Below are 26,666 nucleotides of genomic sequence, written 5' to 3' on the forward strand. Positions count from 1 at the left end.
TGGCCTCCTCAGACCCCGTGTCTCCAAGCAGGCCTCCCCTGAGGCAGGCCGCCCCCCTGCAATCCACATAAGTGTGTCTCCATTCAGCAGTCTTCCTGTGCCTTATCTGCATGCCCCAGGGCCATCCATCCCACCCCCCTGTATCAAAGGCGGTTCGCGCCGGTGGATGCGCGCTGGCATGGGGGCCTGTGACGGGCGCAAACGGCCAAGGTGCCAAACTACATGTACACTTCAAAAGGTGTCCCACGCCAAGGGGCCATTGTTCACATGGCCTCCTCAGACCCCGTGTCTCCAGGCAGGCCTCCCCTGAGGCAGGCCACCCCCCTGCAATCCACATAAGTGTGTCTCCTTTCAGCAGTCTTCCTGTGCCTTATCTGCACGCCCCAGGGCCATCCATCCCACTCCCCTGTATCAAAGGCGGTTCGCGCCGGTGGATGCGCGCTGGCATGGGGGGCTGTGACGGGCGCAAACGGCCAAGGTGCCAAACTACATGTACACTTCAAAAGGTGTCCCACGCCAAGGGGCCATCGGTCACATGGCCTCCTCAGACCCCGTGTCTCCAGGCAGGCCTCCCCTGAGGCAGGCCGCCCCCCTGCAATCCACATAAGTGTGTCTCCATTCAGCAGTCTTCCTGTGCCTTATATGCATGCCCCAGGGCCATCCATCCCACCCCCCTGTATCAAAGGCGGTTCGCGCCGGTGGATGCGCGCTGGCATCGGGGGCTGTGACGGGCGCAAACGGCCAAGGTGCCAAACTACATGTACACTTAAAAAGGTGTCCCACGCCAAGGGGCCATCGGTCACATGGCCTCCTCAGACCCCGTGTCTCCAGGCAGTCCTCCCCTTCAAGCAGGCCGCCCCCCTAATACCACGACATACATACGTCATTCATTCACAAACACACCCCACTTTCTAATACTTTAAAAACCACTCGATATGTCTCATGAGAACATCTTTGTGCTTTGCAAGTCAACTCCTGAACGTGTTACCTGGGAACCACTGAGATCTATGCTAATCTGCTCGTCGTCGTGCTATCCGTGAACTTCTGTGACCGCTTCGAGCATACCCATCAGTGCGCTACCTGTGGCCATCCACCTATTCTCCCGCAACATACTGCTCTGCTTGCTGAATCCAACTGTTTGTTGGTCAAGGTAAGGCCATGTATCCTGGTCATATTTCGCAGATTTTTAAATTTCTATCTATTTTCGAGTAGAGTACACAATAGTGCTATGTTCATTGGTCTCATTGGTATTGACTTGAGTTTCCATTGCTATGCTATCAATAGATCTATTTATTTTCATCTGTTTCTATTGTCATTGAATTGCATCCTTCGGGGGTCCAGTCTATAATGTAAGCATGTTTCCTTCTCGTGCAAGACAGAACATCCAAGGGACGAGTCACATGTTCAGATTTCCGTCACATCAATTATACATTTCTGCAACTTATGCAAATACTAAGCAGCACATAACTGGTATAGTTCCTGCGACCAAAACAAACCTTGCATTGATCATTGTATGATTCATTTACTTTTGTATCAAATCTTTATTCTTGAAGATTGTATAATAATGTCGATATTTACTTTTCAGATTTATCAACAATGCCTGCCTGTTCGATTAGCGGTTGCCCTTCGAAGACCCATGCGAAATCTGAAGGAACTACAATGCATGTATTCCCGAAAACTGTTGATCGAATAAGAGAATGGGTCAGACATTGCGGATATCCACTGGATGAGCTGGAAAGTAGAGTCCAAAAGTCTTAGAGGACAAGAGGGGTGATCGATACCGCATCTGCAGCCGGCACTTTTCCTTTGACATGTACACAACTTCTTGGGTAACAAAGAAGAATAAACGGCGAACAACACGGAAATTGCGCGAAAACGCGGTTCCCACTCTATTCGTCCACATTCCGCCACCGGTGAGTCAAGTGTCCGGATTTAGCTTTCGGCCTTGCGGTAGTGTGTAGCCGAATGGATTAATTGATATTGTAGGCGTTCTATCCCTTGTAATAATTTCGATATTGATATGAGTGAATAGTTTTTTGAATAATGACATTTCTCAATATATTCTTTTTCGATTTCATAACCCACAAACACAATGTACATATATATGGGGACAGGGAACTGTGCTGTATTGAGCATTTTTCAAGTATTCTGTCGGCTTACATGGCTATTTTTAATATTGGCATTTCATTATCAATCATTAATTGACCTTTACAACTTCTTGACTATCCCTTGAATCTGAAGCAAGAACATTCTACATCCTTGACGTGGTCACAGTTATCAACCACTTCTAGCGCGTATCAGGTAATCTTACTAGGCTAATCCGCTACATACTTGTTTTATGCATGTCAAGTAATAGTTTTATTCTATCGTGTAATTATTTTGCCGAATGTTTGGTTACTGCTTTCCAATTGATATACACCTTAGTTATCGTCCACTGGTGTTTGTTTTCAGTTATAATTAGTGTTATCCATACTAATGCAAGTACTGTCTTTCAGGGAGATGCTGAAGCGTCCGCCACATCTCCAACATTTCTAGATGTTTTTCAACATCAGGAGGTATGGATACTGACAGCTCCATCGAGCATCATCATCAGAGCTGGAATTCTTGTCGTTTGATTGTTCTACACAATGTTTCATTCGTGGTTAGCCGTTGATATTTACCTGTGCTGTCGACCCCAGGTGTCTGTTATGTTTTCACAATTGTAAATCTCACTAATGCAAGTACTATGTTTCAGGCAGTTGATGGAGTGTCAACCCCTGCACTTGATGCAGAGCCTGACATTCAAGTATACGAATCGGCGCAACAGCTTTCAGAAGTGCGCACTACATTTGCAACATCCATAGATATTCTGCAGCAGCACGAGGTATGGATAATGACAGCTCCATCATGCGTGATCATATAACGTGATTCCATTTGCTATACTTTCTTCCCTATTAACGCAAGTACTGTGTTTCAGGGAGACGACGGAGCTTCCACCACAATCACAACATCTCATTTAGATGATGCAGATGTAAAGGAATCGTTGAAATAAGTCGATGAAATGTGATCATATTTGGATTTTCCTTGATTCTTTTGGACAATGCATCTTTCGCGGTTATCTCTTTTTATGTACCTGTGCGTTCGACCCCAAGTGTGTGTTATGTTTCCAATATTGAAAACCATACTAATCCAAGTACTGTGTTTCAGGGAAAAGACGGAGCTTCCACCACAATCACAACATCTCATTTAGATGATGCAGATGTAAAGGAATCGTTGAAATAAGTCGATGAAATGTGATCATATTTGGATGTTCCTTGATTCTTTTGGGCAATGCATCATTTGCGGTTATCTCTTTATATGTACCTGTGCCGTCGACCCCAAGTGTGTGTTGTGTTTCCAATATTGAAAAGCATACTAATGCAAGTTCTGTGTTTCAGGGAGATGCGGATGCCTCCTCTCCAATACAACCATTCATGGCAGTCCATGCAGAGCCAGAGGTATGGATACTAACAGTTCCATCGAAATAGATCATCACTGGTCGAATACTTGTCGTTTGATTGTTGCACACAATGTTTAAATCGTATTTGGCTATTGAGATGTACCTGTGTGTTCGTCCTCACGTGTGTTTTATGCTAACAATATTTTGATACATAGTAATGAAAGTACTATGTTTCAGGGAGACGATGGAGCCTCATTCCGTGCTGTCTATGCGGATACAGAAAATATAGTCGTTGCAGCGCAAGAGGAAGGGAGGACATGCGGAAAGGAATCGGAGCTACAGCGTGCAGATGTTGAAGGTCGAGTCAAAAAAGTTGCAAAGAAAAAAAAAAAGGTTAGTTACAAACAGTTCATAACTTTAAAAAAATGTTTGTGCTGGGGACTATTTTATGTTTTTTTCCAGTCAATTCTACTACACTCCATCTTGTGTTTAAACTGAACATCCCTTTTCCAATCCAGTTACCCGTGGGTGTCAGAACTATACACACACAGACAGTGAAGCGAATGAGAGATGTGGCTTGCCAGACCGTGTACACTATGGAGGAACTATTAATTGAGGCGAGGCGTGTTCAGGCTCGAGATGCTCATGTCCAATGGCCAGAACATGAATTAATTGTGTTTGGAGACTACAGCAAAGTTGCATTGGACCATAGCTACAGTGCGACCGCACCACCACAAGAAGATGTTATTGAATGTATTGAAGATAGCTCTGAAGTAGTTGCAGATCAATTTACACAATCTACACCCGCCAAAAATTTGCCACCAAAAAACCTGTTGACATTGTTGTGTTCTCCCATCAATGTTGAAGTAATAGATGTTGAAATGACAGTGAATGAACCAGCCACAGCATCCATAGACGCATCAGAACTTGATATCAGCGATATTACTTTCCAATATGTTGAAATCTCCACAACGTCAAAGGCCGAAACAACGTTGACGCAGGATGACAGTCTAATGAAAGAGAGCAAATACATTGTATTCGACAGTTGTTTGATGGAAATTATAAGTATGCTGAAATGTGTGCATTCCATTAGAGGGAAAGTATGTGGGAAGCCATTGATTAATGTGACTCGTCAAATAAAAGGCAGTAACGTCAAAATAAATGTCGCCTGTAGATTAAATCATAGGTTCTCGTGGTCTGCACAACCAATGCTGGGGAAACTGCCAGCAGGCAATCTACTGTGTGCAGCTGCATTACTTTTTAGTGGCTCCAGTTTTAGAAAGTTAGAGGCTTTCTTTCAGTTTGTGGGACCCCATTTCATTTCTAAAGCGCTGTACTACACATACCAACGTGATTATCTGGCCATTAGTGATGCTTGGAAAATTGAACAATTGTCTCTAGCAAGTACATTCGAAGGCAAACAATTCAGGCTAGCCGGCGATGGACAGTGCGACAGCCCTGGATTTTCTGCCAAGTACTGCACCTACCACTTTCAGGACATGGATAGTAAGAAAATTGTGAGTTCGGTGGTCATGCAGGTAACACAATGTACATCCTCAGTGGCCATGGAGAAACTAGGTTTTATAAAATCAGTGGAATATCTACAATCGAGGGGAATGCACATCGACCTCATAGCCACGGATAGACACTGCCAAGACAATGAGAGAGCAGTTCCCACATATTAAACATCAATTTGACGTATGGCATCTTGCTAAATCAATCAATAAGAAAATCTCGGCTGCAGGGAAAAAAAAAGGTTTTGAAAGTATTTTGCAGTGGTCACATTCTATCACCAACCATCTTTGGTGGAGCTCAAAAACTTGTGAGGGGTCAGTGGAAATACTACTTGAAAAATGGCGGTCACTGATGCACCACTGTACCAACGTTCACCGCTGGACAGCAAATGAACATTTCCACCAATGTGAACATGGCCCTTTGTCCCCAGAGGAGGCACGGAAGAAGAAGTGGTTGATTCCATCTTCACTGACACACAAAGCCATTGAGAAGATTGTTTTCGACAAAACTCTATCAAGAGATTTGAGAGGACTGACAGAATTCTGTCACACAGGGGATTTGGAGGTGTTCCACAATATGTGCCTAAAGTACAGGCCAAAGCGCTTGCATTTTAGCTTTCGGGGCATGAAACATCGCACTCTACTAGCGGTCTTGGCCCATAACAGCAATGTCGGGCGTGAACAATCTAGGACTAGGGGTAAAGTAAGGATGCCTCGCTACACTAAGGTGTTTTCAAAACGAAGTAAGCAATGGGTGATCAAACCAGTCTATGATGAAATGCAGTTCGACTTTGTCAAAAGCCTTATTGTTGCTGTGTTAGAGAAGCACAGATATGGAATTTTGGACGTTTCTGTGCAGAGCAGTGATCCATTGCCACCGAACATTGCGACTGTGCCATGCCCACCCGATGCACAGCTGATTGTGAAGTACAAATCCCGGTTTAAATAATTGCAATACGATTGTCTTTTTCTAAATAAATGTTATTGTACAGTGTACCTGTAAACCTAACCCCTACCTTCACCATCATGGGTGGCGAACAAGCTGGGTGTCATCTTTGAATTCTCTCTATTCACCTCACATATGTGTATGTATATATTTTTCTCATGTCTCATCTCATGTAAATGTAAATGCTGCGCACTGTTAACGGAGGGGAGGCTTGCGTATTGCAAATAATAAAACAAACAAACAAACAATAAATCTCACTTTTAACTCAACTCCTGTGGTACTTTATACTTTCCCTGACCTTCCGCCAAAAATTAAATGTCTCAATTTGGGCTGCAAAGCTCGCAGACAACGGGGACAAAATTGGGGCACTTAGAACGCGCCAGCCAAGCGGGCCGTGGCATTTTGGAGAGAAGCCAGTTCGCATTTGCACATTGAGGCGCACTACATAGACGAATTCTAAACTTCAAGTTCTCATAGATGCCTATACTACGTGATGTTGCAAATAAAGAATGCGAAGGAAAGCGCCCAGATGAGGCCCACAAGTCGCACTGGAAGTATAAGGGTCTATTGTTTTTTGACCTTGAGACAGGGACCATGCCGAAAGAACTACATTTGAAGGGAGTGCGCAATAACGTAAGAGACGATAAGGCAGAAAATTCAGAAACTAGACCGAGTTTCAGTTTTAGGTCAGTATACGAAAAATCATTGTCAAGAGCAAGGTCCGTTTTACAGACTGCATTACGAAGAGACATAATGGAAATTTCAAATATAATGTAAGTCAATCTTTACACGCTTTATACCGGAATGAAGATTTAATGAATGGATGCATGAATAAATGAATGAATGAAGAGATAGGAAAAGCAAGTAAAAATGTTCGTAGTGGGCACATGGGCAGGCAGGTCCACTGGTCTCACCGATCTCGCTCCTTGGCCCAGCCACTTTTCCCTGCACTACGGGACTGTCTCTGTATCCTTCAGCCCCTTCTCCTGGCATTTACCTTGCACTTGCCACCAGCTGGCCCTATTATTTAATTTGTATTCAACTAACCTTGTACAGCCCATCCCCATGCGCGATCAGAAAGACACCTGGCCTAGTAGGATCGTTGTCTGTCTGCCCTTGTTCCCCACCTGCCTCGTCACGCCTAGAAACACTTGAGTATAGGCGCGTTAGAAATGCCATATCATATATCATATCATTCCTCACGCATGTAGACTGTCGTTTATCATTGTGTGTTGGCCTCGATTTATCTCGTTACTTTTCGCATTGATTTTAGAGACGAACATACTCCATTGAACTACCCTTGCAAGCAAATAGTTTCTGATCAGCCGTAATAAATAAAATGAGTAATATTAATGAAGTTCGGCTAGCGAGACTAATTATCATTTTTTTTGTTTTCATAACAGGTATTTGATCCCTTACTGCCACTGCCATCTGTTTGAGACACTGGCGGATGGATTCTTCAGCAGACACCTGCAGCTTCGTGTCAACAACTGGAGCATGATCACCATATTATGGGACGATCGCCAAGGGCCCACATGCCCTTACGCTGTACTAGTGGCTAGAAGCAACATATCAACCTTTAGGCTGGACTAGTGCCTAGTTGATGGAACAGCCTTGCGGTTCACCGTGCTTCCAAAGTGATTCTTTTTACGAAAATGAACACCCTGTGTACCATAAAGGAACAGCGCGTGACTCAAGATGAAACGGAACAGTTATTGCGGATACAGATAAAAGAAAATAAATGGCTTCCGGAGTTCATATGTCAATTACTGAATATTCTCTAAACATTTAATGTCAAATAAATGTACTTTACCAAATGTACCGTGTTGCTGTTTCATTTTAAAGTACAGTTTCATATTCCGAATTGTGGTGCGCTGTGTTGTGAGTTGATCTGTGTTGGTTTCCGGGTTCTGTGTGGAGTCGCGCGGGGAATATGAATGTTTTGATAATGTCAGGCTCAGGGGCGGGGGAATTGATTTAGTGCCGCAAAAGCAGGTCAGCCAAGGCGATCGGGGAAAAGATAGGATTATCAGAAAATGGCGGCTCCCTGGTGCTTGTTTTCGCGTGCGTTTAATGGACGAAAACTCGGGTAAGGTCCATAGGAAAGTTTTCTAAAATCGAGCCAGTTAGGCTTAAAAAAACGTGGCCGACCCGTAGGGACAATAAAAATGTTTACTAGACCATGTCTTTAAGTGAACTCCCTTTAAGGCAGGAGCTGCAAATTGTCGAAATTCCTCGAAGAAAAGGTGAACAATGGCGTCGAGGCAGCTGCTTCGGTCCTTGCGGTGTTTGACGATGATCGTCGTGGACGTCCTGCGAAGATGAGGCATGTGGTGCACATCGACGATGATAGTTCATTGCTGCAAAGAGTCAATGAAGAACGTAGGCCCAGCGAGGGCATTGGGTCGTCGGTGGCTGGTGTCAGTGATCTGGTGGCGGGAAACCCACCGGCGGATTCTCCTCGGTTCATCAGCGACCATGACTTTCTCCGAGAGGACAAAGCGGTAGACGATGATGAGCGAGGGAGTCCTTGATTCAATGTCTTAGGCAAAGGAGCATTGCGGCTCCGGTCAGCGATGATGGTCGTCAACGGCGATGGACTTCAATGCCCTGACGCTTCGCTTCAGATTACTCGACAGTCCCCATCTAGGGTCGGCAGCCTTTCGATGACTGACTTCCAGGGAGCCTTGGTGTAGGTTAGCTGGTGCACGATGTTCCCTCGTAGCTTGGGAAGTGGTCTTCTAGCCAGGTCCTCTCTTGGATCAGTTCTTGGTGACACAACAGCTTTCAGATTGCAGCAAAGTTGCCTTCTTCCAGCTGGGCTTCAAGGTTAAGCATCAAGTTTCGACTTCATCTTCTGAACGATTATCGTAAGTGAGAGCTCCCCAGATATACTGTTCGGTCTCTCATTCACTCTGCTGGGTCACACTCAGGCAACCAATCATTCAGAAGGGCATTCATGCTGGCAGGCGGCAGCCAATCAGGCTCACAGTGCATTAAGGCCATTCTCCTCCATCCAGACACTCACAACACGGAATGTGGATTGGGACAAATACCCAGACATTCAGCACTCCACACTGCATTCATACCAGTTTCGGGCAGGGCTGTCTCATTCAATGTGTTGCATACTAGAAACCAGACACCCATAACAAGAAATGCATATTGGTCACACACTCAATTCACCCAGGTCCCACCCCAAGGGCGTATCCACAACATACAGTCATTGGGAAGGCTTCCGCCAGTCTGGCCTGGACTTCCCCACAATACCATATATGGAACTTCCACCCAACAGCCAGTCAGGGGAAGGGACAGATTCAGGGCTTCCCAGGACTTTGGAAAACAAGGTAACAGGCAATAGAAAGCAAGAGGCCATAGGGGCCATCTTGTCTTCTATCAGTATCAGGAATCAACTGATTCCAATGGCAGGGCCTGTGTATGCCAAAATGGAGTATACTCAGAGCACTTGTCAAATTCAGCATGGAGTTGCCACCGGCCCATACTCTGCTCTGTGGGACACACACAGGTGCCCACAAACATACACTAGGGGTATAGGGTTGTACCCCCACCCATGGGTGCAATAGGGGTATCACAAGGGTCTGTTCACCAAACCAAAAAGAGGAAGAGCTGCACTGCCAGCAGTCCCACATGGATGCCTGTGCAGAAAATAACACATAACACACATGATAAAAGGAGTACAGGACAAGGACATGAAGGCCCTATCTCTCCTATGCATTTCTAGCATCATAGTCAAGCCCCACCCAGACTGAGGTTAGGGTAGTCTAATCTCCCACGAGATTGACACCCTCATCCAGACAGTCAACATACCTTTTGGAAAGGCCATCCGCGTTATCATGACTCTTCCCTGGCCTATGTGCAATGGTGAAGTCTAGCCCATGCAGGCTAATGCACTGCTTGAGCAGTTTTGGATTTTCACCCTTCATCTGCATAAGCCATTTTAAGGGTTTATGGTCTGTTTGGACCTTGAAGGTAGACCCCGTAAGGTAGTGCCTAAAACGCCTAAGGCTCCAAACTATGTTAAAACATTCCTTTACAACAGTAGCCCACCTACGTTTTCTGCCCTTGAGTTGCCTACTGATGAATAGGATAGGATGTTCCCTACCTGTGTCATCTAACTAGGACAAGACAGCTCCAATTCCGGTGTCACAGGCATCAGTTTGAACGATAAAGGGTTTGCTGTAGTCAGGCGAACACAACACAGATACCCTACACAGTCTTTCCTTTAAGCCAGTAAAGGCCCTCTGACAGTCTTCTGTCCAATTAACCATCCTTGGTTCTTTGGGCGAAGTCAGAGCTGTCAGAGGGGCAGCTATGGTTCCATAGTCCATCATGAAGGTACGGTAATACCCAGTGAAGCCTAAAAAGGCTCTCACCTGGGTTTGAGAAGTGGGAGTCTCCCAGTCATATACATCCTGTACTTTACTGGGGAGAGGTTGGATTCAACCCCTTCCTACCTCATGACCAAGATAAGTGATTTCCCCTGTGCTATCTGGCACTTGGTGGCCTTGATAGTGAGGTTAGCCCTTTTCAAGGCCTGCAACACCTTCTCCAAGTTAGTCAAATGCTCCGCCCAGGTGGAACTGTAGACAGCAATGTCGTCTAGGTAGGCCACACAAAAGGCCTCCAGCCCACTGAGGGCATGGTTTACTAATCTTTGGAAGGTGGTAGGTGTGATTTACAACCCAAAAGGCATGACTCTAACCCCATTCAAGGGTGATCTCGCCTTTATTCTCGCTCCATGACCAAAAAAAGGTGTGTTGTTTGTGTTTAGCTGCCGCCCCAGGTGAGAGCAGCATTGCCTTGAGCCAAACATCCAAACGCACTTTCAGTATTATTTGGAGTCCCACAGCTGAATGCATCATTACTTTCTCAGATTCCTATTTATGCAGATACCACTTTAGTTATAGGGAGTTCGCCATGGGAATGGGAGTACTTTTCCCCTTGAGGGGAGCTAATTCCAGTGAGGTCCCACTTCCCCAAACCCCTATGCAGGGTTTTGCTAAGCAGTCTCACCTCACTCGCCTCAAAGGGGTTGGCTCCCCCTAAGAAAAAAGGAACAAAGCCTTAGGATTCATCACAGATGATACATTAAGTCTGAACTAGGGGGTCTTATTTATACAATTCCTGATGAGCCTCACCCTAGGTTGGGAGGGAGCCCCCAACATACAATAAAGATGTGTCCATGTGGCGTATTGTGTGTGCTATGTCTTTCTGTTGGCAGGTTCGCCTTTCAAGAAGCATTATACTTTTGAGAGTAGTCCAGGTACAGTTGTTGGAGAGTTCTAGGCATCGATAATCCTAGAGGGCCTCATCACGAGTTGGGCTGTATTCCTGGCTGTAATACCGCTGACTGTAATAGCCCTAGCACCGACCGGCCCGGTGGTATTACCACCGGATCATGGGTTGGGCCTTAACGGTAAATCCCCATTCCTGATTAGGTCCATTGGATCGAATGGGGAATTTTCAGTGCTAATGCTTCGGGCTAATACAGCTGGCTGTAATCCCGTCGAAAACAGGGATTTTCTCCTCCAGAAAAAAGCTGGCGGTAAAACAGCCGATTTAGCGCCCAACTCGTGATAGAGCCAGCCCTTAAATGCAACGGTAATACCGTTACCACTACATTTAAGGGCTACATCCCAACTCGTGATGAGGCCCTAGTCTTTGTAGTTTTTTTTTTTGTTTTAATATTTATTGTATAAAGAGATAAAGAGTGTCGTTCTGAACAGAAATGACAAACGTAGAAAGCGATAGAGAATGGGAGAGGGGGTCCCTGCCTAACCTGCTTTTATAAAACTGTCTGTGGATATAGAAGAAAAGTTACCCAGTTGGTGAGGGGGCAAAGCAATGGGGCATGAAGGAGGGATAAGGAATAAGAAACAAAGTGCAGGCCTAGTGTGTCTGGGCATATGGTATTTTACATGTTTACATTTAGTGCATACGTGCGTGTTCAAGAGGGATAGATGGGCTGGCGTCAATTGCAGGGGTCTAGAGGGAGGCTGGGAGAAGCTCCTTGAACGGCTAATGTGTGGAACTTAAACCTGGTCTTATAGCATTCTCCAAATGAGTTTGCTTTGATGTCTGAGGGAGGGCATTCCAGTGAAGGGGGAACGTGAGAATAAAGAACTGTGGTGGGTGTGAGGAACAAGGAGTGTGAGATGGAGGGGGGGTGCACAGATCTGCTTGTAGATATTTATATGGGGAACACATATAATGTGTCTGCTTTTTGTAAATAAAATAAATTGGAGACAAACAGATTGTGTTTGCTTATCTCTGTGGTGATTGTGTTTTTTCACTGAGGGAAAGTGCATGGGGCACATACCAATCCCTTCTAGAAATCTGGTAGGTTAAGCATGATGTTTTACCAGTCATAGTTATATGTATTTTCCTGTCTTGCAGCTCGCTCTGCGTTGCCGTGTGTGCTTCCCTCCTGTTTACACCAAGTTCACAAAGTCGTGTGCTATGTCAAACTGCCCAACAGAAGGGTGTTAGGCAGAATCCTGTGCAGTGCCCTTAGGGACCACTACACACAATTAAGACTACAGGTGGCAATACAAGTTTTACCTTTGGCACAAGCCTGTACTACTATGTCAGAGTGGTAGCAGTGGCGGAGCAGCCAGGCTTATCTCAAGAGTATATGAGCAGTAGCAGAGATTACACAAAGGGACCACAATTACTGTGACTCAAGCAAACACTGACTCAAGGTCTCAGGTAGAAAAATATAAGTACATTTATTTTTAAACCATTCGTTATAAACACAACACTTCTATTAAACTCAAATAAAAACCACACGTTAAATATACTACAACTAACCAATTCACTTTGTATAGTAAGTCTCAAGCTAAGTACCCTGTGTTTGAATGAACCAGTGTTATGAACAAAACACGTTACCGCGAATACGATTGCGATCACTTTTTGACAGTTCGGTCTACTAAACAAACGCGTATCCGTGACATGAAACACATGAACAAAAAAAAACACACTTAGCACCGGAGATACCCAGAGGGAGTTGGAGGCAAAAATCACAGGCGATATTTTGGTTAGGCAGGCAGAATCAAGAAACACTCAGAGACAGGAGTTCAAAAGTCAAAGGGCCAGAGCCAGGGTCGAAAGACACCGGGGCCGATTGCCGAAGATCACACGTCAGACAGTTCACGATTCAACGTAGCCAAAAGTACTTCGATATTGTCAATGTTCGGAAGCAAACGTTATAAGAAGGAGGGAAGACAAGGGCAAGCCTTGGAAATGAAGAAAAAGGGATTCACCCAGTTTCCTCAACAGAAAACAGTACCTTGTTCGAATGGTGCAGCTGGTGCCCTGGCAGTTGTTCCTGTTGGTTTCCCGCAGACCCACGATTCCTGGAGCTTCGTTGTGAAGGAGGACGGCTGAAGGGGGTCTGCACCACACAGGGATGAAGCCGGCAGCAGCGACAAGGAATAGAAGGCGCGCTCCTTAAAAACAGGAGAGGCTCTTCAGGTGGCTATCCGGACCACTACAGCAGTGTGCAGCGATTTCGACAATGGAAGAGGATCCTCTGGCTGCAGAGGATGAGCTGGTTATCCCCACCAAGCTCAAGGGAAGAAGACTCCGGACTGGATCTTCTCTGAGTCGTTGAAGGGCAGATAGCTCAGGACTGCAGCAGGGCTTCACCGGGACGTGGTAGTTGCAGCAGCCATCGTTCTCTCCGCTTCTCTTCGGTTCCTTGTGGTTCCAGTGGCGACTCTCTGACTTCTAGCCCAAGAGACCTGCCTTTTATGCGAAAAGCCCCCATCCACGCAGCCTGGCTGTCAATCACCCAGCAGGGGGGATATCCAGCCCGGACAACTACCCTGGCCAATCATGACAAAGTGCGACTTGGGTTTCCTAGGATACCCTGTGCAGGGGGTGACTACACCGCTCCCTCATATTCAGCCCACCTAGACACCCAGGCGCCTTGAGGAGGGCTTCTGGGCAGAAGCCCGCCAAAAGACATTGAACAAAGAAGGCGAACCTAGTTTGCCGCGCAAAGTAAAACACAAGAATGACTTCAACAAAAAGAAATGGTGAATAAACCCAACTGGAGCCAAAAGAAAGACGATTTGGCCAAGCGGGTTTATGTTCGAGGCTAATATAATAGCCAAGAACAATACCACGTTTATCTAATATAATCGCGGTAGAAAAGTTAGGGTAGATACCACTGCCTCCAGCCAAGTCTAAATGTTAAAAGAGCAAAACAATGCTCTAGGAGGTACAGATAAAAAGGGATACGAGTTAACCCTTTCCAGTACTCCATGGAGGATGGGGTGTACTGGATCTGTGGTAGATTGACTAAGTAAAGTTAATGGTAACTTTACCCTTTTCTGGGGGACAGTAGTCGCCTCAGAAATGGAGTCGAGGGAAGTCTCAAAGACAACCGTGTGCCACGGCATTGAAGGTGCTGTGTGACACACAAAAAGAAGGGGGCTACTGAAGTGGTGTACTTCAGAGTCCACAATCACAAAAACAGGTAGAAACACATAGCAAAACATAGGTAAGAGTGGGGGAAAAGCTCTCCCTCTTACCAAGTGGAAAACAAATAAACTCCAGAAGTCCCGCAAAGCTGCTGGGGGACTCACTAGGTGAGGGAAATTAGCCATAAATGAGAACTCTCCCTAACAAAGGGGTCACTTTGTTAAGGGACATTAAAAAGGGTTTACTCCCGACATCATATGCATAGAAAGCAGCAAAGGCATTCACGGCTTTGCTTCCATCTCCATCTCCCCTTCATCTATCCGTTTATTGTGAGAAGGCCCAATCGCTGAACCGAGTGGATCGTTCACTTCATTGAACCTATAATATATAAATACTGTGTAGACTGGTCTTATTCATTAGATGGGTGGATGCTGTCAATTTAGTAGGACAATTGTTGTTAGTGCACCTGAAATTCGGCTTGTTGTTGATTGCATATGCTGTGGCAAGTCATTTGTGTTTCTGAAGAAGTAGGTAGAAGTCATTAGTTACAAAACAGCCATTCTTTATTTGATTTTACTGGGATGGACAGAAAGGGTGGTAGCTAAACATATATATCAGGCACGTTTACACTTGAACTCAATAAAAAGGGGAACAATACAATTCAAAACAGAAGTCCCACATCCATCAATGATTTAATTTACCAGGATAAACATACAAGATAACTTTATCCTTCCAGCATCTAAAGTCTTAATTCTCCATGATCAATGGGTTACTGAGTAACAGAGAAAAACGCCCATTGTGAATGGAGGATAGCACAAGGGCATCCTGCTGGTCTTGGAAACAAGACCACGCAGAGCAACAGAGGTTCGAATCCCGGATCCGCACTTAGAAACCGAACTCGTATGTATTAAGCGCATTTTAAGAAACCAATAAATATTTACTTTTCAATCATTTTCGCAGTAAAACTTTAGAGCATGTGGCCATCGCTTTATGTGTGCAAATCTACAACAATCAGCTGTCTTTTTCTTCATACTGGTGTATTGGAGCAAAACTGATAAAACTAGATGATGATCCTATATTCTTTTTCTTACCAATGCTTCACCCGTGTATTATCAAGCCATTTTACTATTACTAAAAATTCTTCTTTGTAACATAATAAAAATAGTAATCATAATCGCCCGTACTACTCCTGGTGCTTGCAGTCCTTCATCAAACGTCTCACATTACCTAAGGAAGAACAGGTGTGCTTATGAGAATATTTATTGTGGCACGCCTGCTTTTTTTAGTAATTGTTTTCACACTGATGTCCAGGTTGATGTCATAGTGTAATGTCAGTTCAAAAACAGAGAGGTGATGGCTGGAAGGTTGAGAATTAATCTTGAACCTCTGGCAACCCTCCAGACCATCGTTCTTCAGCTGCCAAGCCATTACAGAAAGGGGAAAGACCATATGCAAATGAGGCTTGGTCCCACCCCCAAAGGGGCAGTCCAGCCCAAACTGCTAGGCCACATCTCTTCTACAGGAGACCATATGCATAGTGTAATGTCAGTACCACTCTAAAAACAAAAGACTGCCGCCTATAATTACATGTGACAAAATGGTGATTTTGCCAGCAGTAGGCCACCGTCACAAACAGCAGTTCAACTATGACTGGACTGGTCATGCGGTTTGGAGATTGTCAAGAAAAGCACCTGACATTAACAGGGAGTATGATCTAGAGGCGACTACAGACATTCCAATGTAATGAATAGTGTCAGAAATGACTGCTTAGATCTGGGTTGTCCAACATGCAGCTCGTGGGCCATAATGCAGCCCACCAAGCTGTTTTCTCCGGGCCAACAAACATTGGAAAACATAAAGTAAACATGGGACAGGGAGACATGCTTACTTTCTGAAATGTGCACCCCATCACTGCCCTATCCCCTCAGAAGATTCCTTATGGCTTCTGAAGGGACAAGCGGTGGGGACCCTTCTTCAATTCCGCGCCATGTCACGGTGTTAACAAAACAGAGTCAGCTAGAGAGGGCAACCGGTGAAGTGTGTGGGTCTTCTCTTGATCTGCACAGCACAAAAAACAGGCCGACAAGAGACACTTGGCAGTGTCACGTAATTTAACTGTACCGAGGGCAGATGGTGCTTGGGGTATTATGCTTTTGATTTAACTGTGGCAGGTGCTAGTGCATGCATATGAAATCATCTTGACAGGTCGGATGTACCTTGCCTATGGGGATAATGGAATGATTATAAGCCTCTGTCACGGGGTGTTTTCTGGGGGTATTTGAGGCTACATTGCCATTTAATAGTGGCAGCTGCACGCGTTGGGATGTACCTTAAACATACTGAATGTAATAGGCATCTGAGGCCATCTCCAGCATTAGATGGAATTCACTGATGCATTTGAGGTTGCACTATTCATATGATGGCAGAGCTCCACATGCGATGATGACTCTTACATAAGATGACTCTACCAAGAATCTGAGACAATCGCTATCTTCAGATGAAACTACATATGCATTCAAATATGTACTTGGAATATTGCATGTTGGCACAAAAATCATGAGTGTGTGCTTACCTATGGTGGCACTCCCATGTACATGAGGCACTTGCCAGTATGGCAGGCTATTACCGAGGCCTTTGACGCTGCACTTGCCATTTGATGGCAGCATCTCCACCTGTGAAGCTGTTTCTTACATATGGTGACTATACCGGGCATCTGAGTTATTATCTGACATAACACATCCTTGGTGAGGCATTTCAAGCTGGAAGTGGTATGTAATGGCACCACATGAACATGTGAGACTGTACAATGTTATAGTTGCTTTTACATTGTTTTTATTTTGGATGTTTCAGTGTGCAATTGCTTTAGTTTTTTCTTCCTCAGATGTCATTGGTGTCGATGGTCATGTGCTATCGCTTTTTTTTTCCTGGGATATCTTTCAAATGGGTTTGCCGGCCCACTTCGGGACAGAAATATGATATGATAGGTTATTTATAACGCACTTACTATGCATAGGTTTCAACGCGCAGACCCGGGGAGCGACCCTGTTTGTGTTGCTCCGTGTCGTCTTGCTTCGCAGGCGAGCATGTTGCCGCTGAGCTATCCTCCCGAGACAAGGGAGGATAGCGAATGTTTATCACCCGCCCCATAGTCAAAATCCTTGGACAAGCCTAACTTATATTTTCATGCAAGTGCCACAAACGCATTGAAAACGTCGCCTAATGCATTTAACAATGTAATTGACTATTTAAATATAGATCCTGGACTTCTACACACTCGCATCCACACAACCCTTAAGTGGGTAAGAACACTGCAGGACTTCCTAAGTGATATACATTGTTAAGAGAATAAAGTCAATACAAGTGTAAAATGGCATTTTACAAAATAGATGTTTTCCTGAAAGAACGCAGAAATATCATGTACATTCATGCAGATCACTTACTTGATCGTAAATGCACAGCAGATTATCTCTTCTATTTTTCCAGAATTCAATCTCAGTTTGAGGACCAGAGCTTTGACCCTCAAGAAGAGGCTGGGAAGATTCTTGTTTTAATACATCCCGTATTTGATGGGACCACTCTATAACCACTGATTCCAGGCTATGGAGGACTGTTCGTTCATAATGCCTACAAGGAGTCAAAACAAAAGACAATTACAACAAAAGAATAAGCGTTATAAACATGTACGTTTAGTAGAATTATAGGCAAAATGTATTTACAGATGATATAGAGAGGTTTTCCATAATGTCTGATTTTTTAAATGACAAATGAGTTACAGGTTTTTGGGGAGTGTTTTATGTAAAGGTTAAATATACATTCTGCCTTTGGGAAACATTCTGCCTATCCTTTTAGTGAAATGGTCTATTGCGGAGTAATGAAGAAGACCTGATAAATTGGCTAAAGGATCTACAGCATATAAAATATGAGCATCTAGGCCTCAAACCAAAGTTTTGACTGAGAAACCATGGGGCTGGAGAGGGTTCTGTGGAGCCGACCGGCTTGTCAACAAGGAGAAGGGAAGCTGACCATGAGCGAGAACACGCTGCAGGAATGCCAGAAGCACATGAAAGGCTTCTGGGTGTTTGCAGGTGTTGGAAGGCAGCCGCCATCTTACTGAAGCCCTAAATGACGCAGAAGAGCCCAGAAGGAAGCGCAAAAGGCAGAGAAGCAGAGAAGCAGAGAAGCAAAGGTGGTGAGAAGGAAGGAAATCAGAACAACCACCACCGACTTACCACAGGAGAAACAGAATACGTCAGCAAGAGCGGGTGAGTCCACCCGGGGGAAGCGGGGACACCGAGGCGTATTGGCAGCCATGTCAAAACTGAATAATTGTTACTGAAGCACAACAAAGAGAATAAAAAAGGGAGAAGGGAATAAATGTAAGTGACTTTCAAGTTTGTGAGTGTATGCTGTACACCTATAAGAAAAGCCCTGGCATGATAGTATACCAGACAAATCCAAGACATAACAGAATAAACACAAAGAACTATAAAGTTTGTATTTGTGTGCAGTGCACATGTAAGGAAAGCCCTGCATTTTCTTGGATGATTTGGGTGTGTTTAATTTGGGGTCCTTTCCTGTCAATACATGATCATTGGTGAAATGTTACTCCTCATTTGAAATAGCATCAATCTATGGAGAGTGAAAATAATAATCTCCCTTTAATCACCATCTGTCTTTTTGAATGCTTATGGCCCTCATTATGAGTTTGCTGGTAAGACGCTTGTACGACTGGTGGCTCACCAGCAAACTCGTTTTACCGTTTCCGCCGCCTGATATCCCTGTGATTCAAGGATATTAGGGGTTGCGGGGGAATGGTAGGCTCTCATTCACATGGAGTTCCATAGGACTGCATGGGAAGGGGATCACTGAAGCACCGGCACCATTAGTAATGCCGGTAGTTAACTGCCCCTACCGGTCCGGGAGCAATGCCGGAGCCAGACGTTTTACTGCCATTTTTCTCAGACTGGTTTACTCGTAATGAGGGCCTATGTCTTTCACATTGGTTGATAACACCAATTGTTCACTATACCTGGGAAAAAACACAGGATTCAGTTTATTTGCACTCTCATCGCTCGGAATTGATATCTGCTTTACTCTGCGCACACAGCACAGAGTAAGGCCAAATAATATTTGTTCGTATTTAAATGTAATCTTACTCGACTTTAAGTACAGTGAAAGCAGGATACAATTCAACTAACAAGTTACAATATCCTATTCCCATTCTGTTTGTGACAGTTTATCAGCCACTTTGTGCTGTACACAGGAACATGCTATGTGTACTACAATAAGTCCATTTCACTTGGCTTTTTATATAGTGAGAAAGCACAGTTCCGTTCTAAACTAAAATATTTAACATTCCATTTAGAATGATCCCCCCTGCTGGCAATTATGTCCCGATCCCACCCACTCCTGGGACTTCGCAGAAAAAATGTGCTAGACGGGCAGTAACTAATTACTGTTAGACATAGGAGATGAACAAAGACATGTTTCAGCGACTTCGAGTTTATTAAAGAAAATAAATGCCTAACCTACCCCTATGGCTAGTGCTGGTGATTCCCTATTCTAAAACTTAACAAAAATGGTGCTTGCCAGGATGTCCTTTAAAAATAACATTCAACCTCAGTTCCAAATATATTTTACCCCATTGCCTGCCCTACCACTAACAACAAAAGAACACAACCAAAGAACACAAAGTGGCCAATGGAAGTATTCCACTCTCCTCTTGGCATGAGATGGCTGGCGCTTTACCCCCATTCTCTTGCAGTTTCAATGTTTTCCTATTATTCATTCAAGTCTCAGCCTGTAGATAAAGTTCAAAAACCAATTCAGTGCTTCTCATGGCACTCTCTAAATGGGACTCTTGACCACCTCAGCAAGATTCTGCTAAACTCGCACTCTAATTTCAAAATGTGGTCCTGTAATTGAGTCACTTAGATCTTGAACCTCTGGAATATCTCTTGCTTCTCCCTCCACAATATCTCACTCTTTCCTGTCTCTCTGTTAGGCCTGTTTGGGCTATCCAGCTTAGCTGGCTTGGTCAGTCTCTCGTGGGCTAGTCATCCTCATCAGCTCTGATTTTGATGCAATGTTCTCACCCCTTCAAGGGGTTCTGTGGCTCTCAGTCTGTCTTGGGCCATGTTGCCCCATTGGTCATGCATTTGATGCAATGTTTTTAACCCCTCCATGGATTCTGTCCCTCTGAGCCTCTCATGGGCTATCCAGCCTCCCTGGCTGTGGGTTTGGTGCAGTGTCATTGCCCCCTACAGGATTTCTGTGTCTCTCAGTCTCTCTTGGGATATTCAGCCGTCTTGGCCATGTGTTACCACCCCATCATGAAGTGACTCAGAGTCTCACCACTCTCCTCCCCTTTCTCCATATGCGCTGCGTACCTGAGTGTTGGCAACACTGCTCATTGCAAGAGGTGGTGGCTTTGGTGTCGCACTATTGAGGTTGTTGGCTCTCTTGCAGTAGTCCTCGTCTCAGTGCCCTCTCTGGGGAGCATGGGTGCATCGATTCTACAGCAGTTCAGTCTCCCGCTCAAGGGAACCTCGGATCGTTGGCCTCTCCTCCCTCCTGGGTTTGGCAGTGTTCTGTGGGTTCTGGGGTTTCTCCCCCCACCAAGCATATGACATGGTCCTGCCTCCAGTATCGACCCATCCTGCGTAATAGCGCAGGATTCCACTGTACTCGGACTGGCTTAGGCTTACCCCTCCCCCATTGGTACAATTAGGTTCTCCTGTGAAACAAGAGAGGAAACAGAATTCATTATGCAGCTCCAGAACAGAGATTAACAGAGTGGGAACAACCACCAAGCCATGTCCAGTTAAAGGGCCTGCTACAGTATAACAAGGTTCTACTTACAGATAACCCATAATCAATGGGGATTCTGTGTCGTAGGAAGGTACAGTCACACCCTTACATGGGGCTTACTTGTACCCAAAGGGGGGTCACCACAGTGAGATCCTGCTTACCATGTCCACTAGGCAGTATTTGGCATAGCAGACTCATGTCCCAAGCCCCAAAGGGGGTGGATCTCCCTTGAGGTGAAGGGACAAATACCCTGGACTCATCACATTATATTGGAGAATTTTCATACTCACTTTTGAATACTTTTTAGGGCATATAGCAAGCATGGACCTTTGGCGTTTCCAAATAATCTACCTGTCCACTAGGCCACTTCTAGTCTCTTTATCCCAACTCAAGGAAAATGAGTCTGCCTAAATTATAGGAGTTCTCAAGGATAAGACCCAATCAGACAACATCCAAGCTCAGCATGCATCCATTTGGAATGGGTGTTCCCTTCTCTGCAACAGTCACAACCCCACAACTATCCTCATTCCCTCTGTATTTCTGATCATGTAATGGGACATATTCCCACACTATATCATGGTGACATCACACTTTTTAATTTGTATACTCTTGCCATTGGTTTGCTCAACTGACTGACTCCAACTGGGACTCCCCTTTCTTCGCTCCCCCTAATTCTTATTTCACTTTTGCGCTCTTATCCTTTCCTCTCCTGCTGCTGTGCTTCTCCTTTTGCCTCCTGTACTGCCTCCCGCTTGCACTTTACTCTTCCTGCTCTATCTCAAATGCTTGGTCTCACAATTGGGCCTGCTACCCCTTCCCGTGGCAGCCTGTTCCCCCCCCTGTTATATTCCTTCACATGGCCTTGAGGTTTCGTGGGGTCCCTGTGTTCCTCACTGTTCCTCACTGCAGTGATTGCTCACTGCATTTTCAAGCTGCCCTCTGCCACCTCCTCTCCCTCTCTCATCTCTGATTGCCTAACTGCCATTCAAGATTGGTGTGCCGCCAATGATCTTTGTCTGAATGCCAGCAAGACGGAGATCCTCCTCATTGGCACACCTTCACCATCCTTTCCCCTCACTCTCTGGCCGGCCTCCCTTGGCCCTCCTCCTACCCACACCTGCGAGGCTAAGAACCTCGGGGTCATCTTTGACTCCACCCTTTCCTTCTCCGCCCACATCTCTGAGGTCTCTAAAAAGTCAAATTTCTGACTGAGGTACTTTGCCTTTCCTCTCCTTCCCCCAGAAGCTCATGATAGCTCAAGCTCTGGTTCTCTCTAGCTTGGACTATTGTAACAGCCTCTTTCTAAATCTGCCTGCCTCTACTGTCCGCCCTCTGCAACTAATCCAGAACAGGACTGCAAGACTTGTCCTTGGCCTCAAGCCCTGGGATCGTATCTCTCCAGCTCTGAAATCTCTTCACTGGCTCCCAAAGGATACAAGGATTAAATTCAAAACCCTCTGCATTGTCCACAAGGCTTTCTGGGGCCTGGGTCCAAAATACCTTCAGCTATCCCTCCGCAAATACCTCCCCTCTCGAGCTCTTCGCTCCTCTACCTCCAACTCACTCAGGGTCAGTCGTTTTTCTAAGAAACGAGCTGGGGGGTAGATCTCTGTCTTCGGCTGGGGCCTCCCCCTGGAACAGCCTCCATGCCACTCTAAAACTTGAGGAGAACCATCTATGGTTCCGGAAGCACCCCAAGACCTTCCTCTTTTCTTCTGCCTTTGCTCCCCCTCTCACCTGCTGATCTGTTCTCTCTTGGCACTGTGCACCTGGCCAACCTCTGTCTCTTGGGCCCAGGTACCTGCTCATCCCGTCACCCTCACGCACTGCCTCCGGGCCACCCCTTGCACTGGGGTCTGTATCTGTACCCATACAGCCCCCCCTTTTTCTTCCTGCACTTATCGGACCTACCCTGTCTGCTGCCTTAAACCTAGCCCTTGCAAATTGCTGGCTGCATTACCACTGTTTGTTGCCTTTATTATTTATTTATTGTTATTTATCGGTTTCTCCTCTGCTTCGCACTTTCCACCTCTCCCCCCTTCCATGCACTTTTCCCCTCCTCCCCCCTCTCCCATGCACTTGCACGTTCTCAATGTCACTGGTCCTAGTGAGATCGCTGTTTTGTTCTCCCCTGTTCCCCTCCCTTGCCTTGTCGCGCTCTGAAACACTTGTGTATGAGCGCGATAGAAATAAAATATCAATCAATACTTGTTGCTGCACTTAAATTGTTTGTGTATTGTACCTCTCACCCCTCCCCCCTTTTTTATGTTCAGCACTTGCACGTTCCAAATCATCTCATGACCTAGTCAGAATACTATTTTGTTCGTCTACATCCCCTCCCCCCTGCACCACCCACTTTCCCCTTTCTCCTGCTCTCACTCTGTAGCATTTGCATGTTTCCGAATGTTTGAAGACCTTTTAAAAACATTTTTGTTATTTTATTCCCTAACCCCCCTATTGATGCGTGGTGAATCACATTTTTTGCTTTACAGTGCACATTACAAATAACCAATAAATAAATATGCCCCTTTGTTTAAATAGGTTGATCATATCTTTGAACATGTGACAGGTTGTGGACTGTACACCTTTGGACTCAATTATATTTCTTTTATATCTACATAACAAAACAATTAAACATGTTTTTCTCGATTCCCATGACTGCCATGAACAGTGGGATATGTGGCATATATTTATGTGATTAAACATGACTTAGTTATAAATAATTGTAAATTTTATCATGTGTAAATAAATCAACAGTAATATGATTATGGAGTTAGAGCAAAAATGTGTTTTCAAAATATGGATAATACTAATTTAAATGGCCAGTTATTTCAGTTTGTCAGCATAATAAACCATGTGCGTAGCTCTCAGAGACCCCTTTGTAAAACCTTCACTTATTGATTAATAGGGTTCAGGCCTCAGGCCTCTTTTGTTTCCAATGACTTTAATGGCTCGGCAGATGGTAGACTTGATTGATGGCCTTGTTCAGAGTTCACATCTTAAGTGCAATAATTTCCCTTTTGAAGCTCTGTCTGGAAAACTAAGCTCCTAGCTATGCAATTAATTTAGATTTATTTCTTGAGGGGACCTTCTTTGAGGCCTAACTTGAATGTATTTAAATGTATTTTTCTAAGAATATTTCTGTTGAGATGGGCCCATGTGGATGGGAGCATGTCATTACTCAGATGCTCTGAACATATGGGTCTTTGTTATAAGCAATGTAATGCGTTCCTTTGATGGCTTTAATTAATAAGTGTGTTTCCTCCTGACTACCAAGCACATCCCCTGGGATAGCACCCCTACATCTGCCAACAGTGTATGCAGGGATAAACAGAAATAAGCTTGTTGTAAGGTTCTGAGGAAGTAACAAAAAAACTATCTTTGCTAAATCCACATCATTATATCATATGATTTCCTATAAATGAAAGGTTTGTTTAATTCTGTATTATTGACGGTGCACATACCATTCTTTCTAAATACATTAAAGTGATTTATTTCCCTTGTGCTCAGCATATACTAAATAAACAGCACATTGCAATTCACATACTATGTCATTGTTCCATTTCTTCTTTCTGAAAATACAACGTTGCTGCATTTGAAATGCATCACGTGTGAGCTTATAAAATGACAAGAGGTGTCAATGTAAAGGAAACACAAGACCTTTTCCTTAGAGTAAACCAATGCCAGAAAACTGGAAATGCTCTGCTCATTTGAAGTCTGAGGCAAATAACTTAGTGAAGGGAGAATCAAAGACTAATAGAGTTTCAAGTTTAAGTGAGAGAGGTGCCATAAAAATCCATTATATCAGTTATGATTTCGACATATTACTCTCTACCACAACAAGGATGCACCTGCTCACCTGAGAGATTATGCTCAGCAACATTGGGCCTTTCAACACATTCACCCAAAAACTGAGTTTTTAACAATTTCAAGGAAAACAGGAGATGCAAAATGAACTAGTTTAAAATAGAACTTCATTTCTAAAGAGGCCCAAATCTGTCAAAAATATAATCCTGTTAACTGGAGAATATGTCACAGACATTTCTAAAAATTACAACATTACAGTGGTAGGATGTTTTCAAGTGTTCTGAATAGCACACTCATGCATTTCTTACTGTACATCAATTGAAGGATATTAATCATCATTCATTCAGAGTCATTTGATGTGATCTTTTAATTTTCCAACAACAGTCAGATTATTGTACAATGCTCATGATAATATAGCATGTTATGTTATATTTTATTATTTTGATTTCTACCTTGCACTGCTGCCATCTTCATGGTCTCCAGATGCACTAGCAGGTCTGAAAAGGAAGGATGCCTGGGGGAGTTAGTTAGTGAGATGGAGAGGGAGAGAGCAAGAGAGCTTTGCTGTGTTTTTGGTAGCTTCAGTTCAGAATAACCGGTTACTCTGTGTTGTGTTGGTATCATTGGGGAAAGTAAAGTTATTTGATTCATTTGTAAATGTGACTTTATATGTAATATGGAAAGGTTTAAGTGACATCAAGGATTTGAGATACTGGATGGCATGTGATATTATATTATATGGCATTTATAACGCACCTATACACAAGTGTTTCAAGGCGCGACGAGGCAAGGTAGGGGGAAGACAGGCAACGATCTTACTAGGCCAGGTGTCATTCAGATCGCACAAGTGCATGGGAAGGGGAGGGGGAGAAGTGTGTGGGTTAAGGGGGTGAGGACAGTGCAGTACATGGGATAAGACGATAAATAAATAATAAGTACAACTAAAATGTCTACTGTAATTCAGATCTAAATTTTAGAATATTTAGAATTGATCATGGAAATTAATGCTTGTGTGTGAGAAATATAGCTTACAATAGATTGTAAAGACTATTATTTTAGGAGAGAACTGTTATCTTAATTGGTACAGACAAAGTTTTGGGGGATGAATGAGTCTCGTGCCATCTCCTAGGTTTACATAAAGCACACAGTTGACTTCCGTATACACTGCATAACTGTTTGTTAATACTTTTCATATGTTTCCTGAATTATTTCAAATTTTGGTTCCATTGAATGCTTTTGCATTTAGAGGCCTGTTAGTATAGCATCGTTTGCATGTGGCAAACATATTGCCATAATGCACTTATTTATTTATTTATTTATTCATTTATTTATATAGCGCTGCCGCCCGTGGGCATCAGAGTGCATTACATAAAGACAGGCCAGAAGAATTCAAGATGACGGGACAGTGATGGTAACCACACACATAGTAGGTTGGATTGAGATTGATGCGGAAGTGCACTAGTGCATAACGAGGTCTGATTTGACAGGAAGGTCTTATGTTTTTTTCTGAAGCATAGATGGTTTGTTTCCAGCCTCAAAGTCACAGGCAGTTCATTCCATTTTAGAACACCTCTGCTCGTGAAGGCTCTGCCTAGTCCCTTTGCCTTTTTTGCTGCCATTACTTGGAGGATGCCTTTGTTCGTTGATCTTAAATTACGGCTTGGCTCGTGCCATTTGAATTGTTTTTTAAGGTTTGTAGGGCTTTACCATATAAGCAACGATGGAC

The 26,666-nt window shown here is 44.3% G+C and overlaps 1 protein-coding gene across 1 annotated transcript in view; it reads right to left on the bottom strand.

Moving 5' to 3' along the window:
• Window positions 1-26,666, bottom strand: part of DNAH11 (dynein axonemal heavy chain 11) — a 4,227,155-nt gene that overhangs the window by 3,705,390 nt on the left and 495,099 nt on the right. The window contains exon 4 of the mRNA XM_069648254.1: window positions 17,764-17,947. Within this exon, the coding sequence (XP_069504355.1) occupies window positions 17,764-17,947 (184 nt within the window). The remainder of the gene's footprint in view (window positions 1-17,763; window positions 17,948-26,666) is intronic.

Source organism: Ambystoma mexicanum, chromosome 2q (genome assembly GCF_040938575.1).
Source record: "Ambystoma mexicanum isolate Mex_15411 chromosome 2q, UKY_AmexF1_1, whole genome shotgun sequence".
Lineage (NCBI taxonomy): Eukaryota > Metazoa > Chordata > Amphibia > Caudata > Ambystomatidae > Ambystoma > Ambystoma mexicanum.